The sequence below is a fragment of the Phalaenopsis equestris genome, unplaced genomic scaffold, assembly GCF_001263595.1.
Source record: "Phalaenopsis equestris unplaced genomic scaffold, ASM126359v1 Scaffold000094, whole genome shotgun sequence".
NCBI lineage: Eukaryota > Viridiplantae > Streptophyta > Magnoliopsida > Asparagales > Orchidaceae > Phalaenopsis > Phalaenopsis equestris.
In genome coordinates this window covers 4,557,335-4,564,033 of record NW_018164536.1, presented here as the reverse complement: position 1 = coordinate 4,564,033, position 6,699 = coordinate 4,557,335, and the positions used below count along the sequence as shown (strand labels likewise).

The 6,699-nt window shown below is 33.5% G+C and overlaps 1 protein-coding gene across 1 annotated transcript; it reads right to left on the bottom strand.

The window, feature by feature from the left end:
* Window positions 1-5,110: 5,110 nt before the first annotated feature.
* On the bottom strand, window positions 5,111-5,775 carry LOC110020181. Its single transcript, XM_020718187.1, has one exon. It carries the CDS (start codon window positions 5,773-5,775, stop codon window positions 5,314-5,316), a length of 462 nt encoding a protein of 153 aa, XP_020573846.1. The 3' UTR covers window positions 5,111-5,313.
* Window positions 5,776-6,699: the final 924 nt, after the last annotated feature.

Genomic DNA, 6,699 nt, shown 5'->3' with positions numbered 1-6,699 from the left:
ATAACATATGTAATGTTTTCTTCAATATGGGAGGATGCATAAGGTGCAATCAAGTGAAGAGAAATGATGTGAGGGGGAACCCTGGAGTGGGAAAGATACTGACTGCAGTATTGAACTAAATCCGGTGCCTTTCCGAAAGCAAAAATAGTATGGAAGATTTACCATTCGCCTCTGCGAATCCGATCCGTCGTCCATTAACACATAACATATGTAATGTTTTCTGCAATATGGGATGATGCATAAGGTGCAATCAAGTGAAGAGAAATGATGTGAGGGGGAACCCTGGAGTGGGAAAGATACTGACTGCAGTATTGAACTAAATCCGGTGCCTTTCCGAAAGCAAAAATAGTATGGAAGATTTACCATTCAATTCTTATGTATTTACATGTCGAACACCTAAACTTCAATTTTTAAATTTATGATCTATTTCACTATCTAATAGATAAACTAATGATAATTTGATGTGGTACAAGTAATTTGAGTTGTATAAATGTACAAGGTAATGTTTAGATGTTAGATATGTACACACGTAAGAATAGAGTGGTCTATATATAACTGCCTTAAGAAGCTCTCGAATTACATGAGTTTAGGACCTCTATGATCCTTGTGAAAAAGGTTAAAGAGTAGTTATAAATGAACTAATACGCATTATCCTTCTGTGTATTGCTTGTCATATAGATATGAGTGTAGAGTGTTACAACTAACTAATATTTGTTATAAAAGATATGTAACTTTTCATGAGAATAGCACTCAAATATTGACCAAGCTATCCATTTATAGTAGTTACAAATAAATGAATTTACAAAATGAAGAAGAGCATGCAAGAACAAAAAAGTACATGATAAATCTTGTTATTAAGGGGTTTCATTAAAAATAAGGCTTATAATTTATATGAATGTTCCCTTGTGTAGTAAAATAAATGATTGTTTACATAATGCCATGAAAAACAAGAACAAATATCTATACGCTGAGTGAATAGATGTTAAGATATATTTCCTCATTTTTGACTTGGTGGAGAATATTTATACAATGTTAATCTTGAGAAAAAAAGTTGTTTATGCAAGTAAAACAAAAGTATTTATAAATTTTAAAAATATCTTATTACACCAAAAATTTGGTAGGTTAATGCACATCATTGAATTTCGCAGATATAGAGTCAAATATTGTTATAAATGGACGTCATCTCAATTATATGAGCTCACATTCAAAAGTTCAAGAAATTGAAAAAATAATTATATAAAGTGTTTACTATAAAGGATCAATGTAAAACCAAAAAGATTTTGAAATGAGTAAAATGTAAAATAGTCATAAATAACAAAAACCTTTTATAATTAAAGTATAATAAAGGATGTTAAAAAAAATTATGATAACCACAAATATGAAATCATGCCACTTCTAGCCCCTTAAACTATAAAAATTTCATACTAGAAATCGAAGAGAAGAGTAGAACATAGTAGAAGTCCTTAATGCCCAGCCTCTCCTGTCATGCTATTTTTCTTTGTTTATTTTCTTCAAAGTGTACCCCTATAAGATAACCTTAGTCATAGTATTTCTTAATCTTCTTGAATCTCAACATGAAATCATCTTAAAAAAGATTAGTCTCAGCCATCTTGGGCAGAATAAAATGTTATTATTCATACTTATAAGGTCTTTTTCTATATCTAAGCAAGTGAAATCATGCCACTTCTAGCCCCTTAAACTGTAAAAATTAGATACTAGAAATTGAAGAGAGAAGTAGAACATAGTAGAAGTCCTCAATGCCCCGCCTCTCATGACATGCTATTTTTCTTTGTTTATTTTCTTCAAAGTTTACCCCTATAAGATAACCTTAATCTTCTTAAATCTCAACATGAAACCATCTTAAGAAAGATTAGTCTCTGCCATCTTGGGCGGAATAAAATGTTACTCTTCATACTTATAAGGTCTTTTTCTATATCTAAGCAAACCCATGTACTAAAAAAACCAACAAATTTAATAAAACATAAATAAACTCTTATAGTTTTTTTTTTTCTGATTTTTCACATTCACCATCAAATCTTTAACATTCTAAAAATATCTAACCACCAATAGGACACGTGGGAAAAAATATCTAAAATATAAATGCCTCCAACCTTAACCGACAACTCATTTTATAACCGCACATCATTGTTAATATCATTTCAAAAAAAAAAAAAAAAAAAAAAAATTATTGGTCCATGTACACATCTTGAGACTATCGTGTATGAATTGAGATTTGGATATGCTTGTATCCAAATGCATAACTATAGTTTGCAAAACAGAAATTTTTATTTCATGTGATGCTTATTTTATCAATTGACTTTCGTGACTCATGCCATCATCCCATCACTTAATAAAAGATTGATCAATATCATAATATGTATCCAAGATAAGAGTAAGTTTCATGCTACTAAATTATATTAGATTTTATTGGAAAACAATTGAAAAAGTGCATATTGGATGCAAAAAAACCATCATTGAAGTCAAAGATAATGAATGTAGTAATCATGAACATCACTAAATTCCATTTTTAAACTTTAATGAAATGCTTGTAGGCTAAGAACCTTTATAAATCACATTATCTTTTGTGAAGAGGGAGTGAGGTTAGCCCTCAAAGCCTTTTTGAGATGAGTTAAGCTTCTTAGAAATTTTTGAGCTGATAGGTTGTCATGATTCACTAAATTCCATTTTTAAACTTTAATGAAAGGCTTGTAGGCTAAGAACCTTTATAAATCACATTTTCTTTTGTGAAGAGGGAGTGAGGTTAGCCCTCAAAGCCTTTTTGAGATGAGTTAAGCTTCTTAGAAATTTTTGAGCTGATAGGTTGTCATGATTTTATGGGTTTGATGTGTACTTATACGTGTTAGAGTAGATATATACTTTCGAACCTTTGCATTTACATTATTTAGATTTGTTAAGAGTAGCATAAATTCATTAGGTATTTTGAAGTTATGTTGGCCCCTTATAGTATATGGATTTATTAATCTAATATGCTTAGGCTAGGCTTATTTAATATGTATCTAGATTTTTTATACTATGAAACATTAAGTTAGATATTTATTTAATTGAAACTAAGGCTCAAGTCTGTCAGAAGCAATGTATATAAGAATGCCACAATATTAATTATAGATAAAATTCCATGTAAATTTAATGAATATTTAATTTAAAGAAGACCTTATAGTAACTTAAAACATGCTATCTCTATTATAAGAATTTGAGAACATTATGATTTGATCAATAGCTCTTCATTTTGTCTTTGCAAGCTTAGTTTTGCACAACACTTAGAATTAGTACTCCATTATTGTTGCATTCTAAGAAGAACGTAAAGCTCAAGGCACTGACCTAGTTCTAAGAAGAACGAATAACGCTCTCGAGTGTGTATCATATTGATTGTGGATAAAGTTAAGAATCCTATCGTGGTCGGTTCGAGCACTATGAGAATAAAGTTCAAAAGGGAATTAATGTGTTCCAACGCGTTCTACAATGACGAGACATAAAATGAAGAATCCCAATCTGTTGAGCTTACTCGAAAAAAATAAAATAAAGAAGATTAACTATAGAGATAAATTTGGCATAATAAAATATGAATTTTTATTTTGAAATTTTTAGTGAATTTATCAGCACATTGTAGCAAGAAAAATAATCTAATGGTGAGGGTAACCAAGCAACTTGGTCTAACAACAATTATTTGCACTAAGAATAATCAATCAATTCCATACCTACCATCATTAAATTATAAAAATGTAATATGACTAAATGATTAGAGAAGGAAATCTTATTTAATCATGCCTAGAAAAAAGTTAATTATGTTGAATATCATGAAAGTTAGAATAATTTTAATATTCTTAATTCAAAAAATATCAAAAATACTTTTTAAAAATATTTACAGACATACCACTCAATTCCTATGCATTTACATATATAACACCTAAATTTTAATTTTTACATAGATATCACTTATCTATGAAAATGTGTATTTTATTATTTGAAAGTTAAAATAGTAATATTTTGTTATGTGATATGAAAATTTGAGTGTTTCATATGTAAATGCATAAGAATTGTGCGTCATGCATGTAAATGCCCATGTTTATAATAAACAAATAATTAATATAGCTAAATAATAATAACAACAATAGTAGTAGTAATAGTAATTTAAGAACTCTCTTCTCCGGCCACAAAGCTGCTACGTCCACATCAGGAAAAATTTATTCTATACGGACGATGTACGCAGAGATGCATGTGTCGTCCGATCTCCACCGTTTATCGGCGCTTTTATCAATTTTTTTTAAGAAAATAAATGGGTCCACTGAAATAATACTTTGGTCTGATCAACGGTAAATAGCGGGCGGCACATATATCTTTGCATACACCGTTTGAAATAATTTTTCCCACATCAGAGTTGCTATAAGCTGCTGATAGAAGCCAAAAAGAATACACTTAATTTTTTATTTTTATTTTTACTTTTTTCAATGGCTTGCTTATCCGGCCTTCAGGATTAGAGGAGATATTATTATTATTATTATTATTATTATTATTATTATTATTATTATTATTTACCCCCATCTTCTTATCGAACACAAAATGTAATATAAATTGAAATATTGTGATAATTCTCCAAGAATATATTATGATAAAAAAATCATAAAAATCTTAAGAATTCAATTAAGAACATAATTCCATGAAAATAAAAAAAAGGAGCTAAGAATTTAAATTATTTTAAAATAATTTTTCAATAAAAGTTAATATCTTTATATATCATCTTTCAAGATTAAATAATCATCTTTCAATATAATTCCATGAAAATCACAAATAAAGAAAAAAAAGAAAACAAAATAAAAACTCTTCTCACAAAAAACCACGAAAATTGACATTATTAACAATTTACATTTTACAACAATAAAATCACTAATTAAAACGGGAAAAAATATTATATCAGGACTCCGCACGTAGAGTTACGTGCGAAATCCAATGAAATCACGTCATATACGTGAATGTGAGAAAAAAAAATATGTCGTGTAACACATGAGAATATTCTTCCGGTGTTATTCATATGTTATTGTGTTATTATAACACCAGAAATATTCTCAGAACAAAATAACACCTAAATAACATGCAATAACACATGAATAACATGCAATAACACCTGAATAACACGGGGAATAGTCCCCTGTGCTACCGGAAATATTTCTCTATTGCGTGATTTCATTGGACTCCGCACATAATTCTACCTGCAAAATTCTGAGGTGATATTTTTTTCTTAAAATGGGCGTTCCAAACAACTAATACTAGAAGTATATATATATATATTTAGTCGGTTCAGCCAAAAAAACCGGTTTGACTCCAGACGGCATTACGAACCCGGCTCAAATCTCGTCCTTTGAGGGTCCGGCCAACCCCCTCGAAAACCGAGGTTGCCATCGCCGTCTTCCTCTGCTCACGTGCAAGGTACACGTGCGGCGGTATCCACTCCCCTTCATCCTCCACCTCCTCTTCCCCCGCATACCCGCCCCCAAGATGCGCCGACCCAAACGTTACAGCCACCGGCGGTGACGACATCACCACCGCTCCACCGCTGTCCAAAGCTCTCGACAGTCCGCCGGTGCGGCGCCATCGGTTCTTGTCACCGGAGGTAGCGGTAGCGGTGGCGGTGGGCCAAACATCCTCCTCTGCGAGGTCTGGGAGGTCGGAGGAAGAGGTGGAGGAGTGGGAGTGGTGGCGGCGGAGGAGGCGGTCGGCGGGGGCGGCGGGGGAGAGCCGCCGGACCAGCCGCCGGACCATTTTTTGTGAGAGATTAGCGCGAGCGAAGCGTGCATATCCAAGATTTATGGTTTCTGAGCGGTGTTTTTCATTTCATTTGGGTTTCATTTCGATTCTTATTTCGTTTGGAGTTTTGGGAGGGGCCATTGCGGGTATTGACCGGTCATTGTTCAATTTTTTTTTTTTTGTTTTTTTTTGTTTAGGTTTTTTTTTTTTAGCATTGTTGATTTATGTATGGTTTTGCAAGGTGGTGAGACTTTGAAATGTGAAGCTTGTTAGAGTTAAATTTTGAAAAAAATATTCATGATAAAGTTGGAGTTAAGTAGAATTTAATAAATCTTATATGTTGAATTCGAATTTGTCGTGGGCATCACAACGAGTGTAGCATTATAGAGGCAGAGAGGGAGGGAGATAGAGTGCACATTAGGTTAAAGATGCTAAAATTAATGATAAAGTTGGAGTTAAGCAGAATTTAATAAATCTTATATGTCAAATTCGAATTTGTCATGGGCATCACAACCGAGTGTAGCATTATAGAGAGAGAGAAGGAGAGAGATAGAGTGCACAAGAGGTTAAAGTGCTCAAACATATACCCTATACCCTAAAAAGTTCTTTATCATTGATTCTTTAGTCCCTTACTATAGAAATAACTACACTTTTTAACCCTAAACACTATACCCTAAAAAGTTCTTTTATGGGGGGGGGGGGGGCCACCGCTCCACCGCTGTCCAAAGCTCTCGACAGTCCGCCGGTGCGGCGCCATCGGTTCTTGTCACCGGAGGTAGCGGTAGCGGTGGCGGTGGGCCAAACATCCTCCTCTGCGAGGTCTGGGAGGTCGGAGGAAGAGGTGGAGGAGTGGGAGTGGTGGCGGCGGAGGAGGCGGTCGGCGGGGGCGGCGGGGGAGAGCCGCCGGACCACTTTTTGTGGGAGGTTAGCGCGAGCGGA

Bases quoted from the DNA above. Each gene is read 5' to 3' on its own strand.
- LOC110020181 (XM_020718187.1), bottom strand. From the start codon at position 5,775: ATGGTCCGGCGGCTGGTCCGGCGGCTCTCCCCCGCCGCCCCCGCCGAC.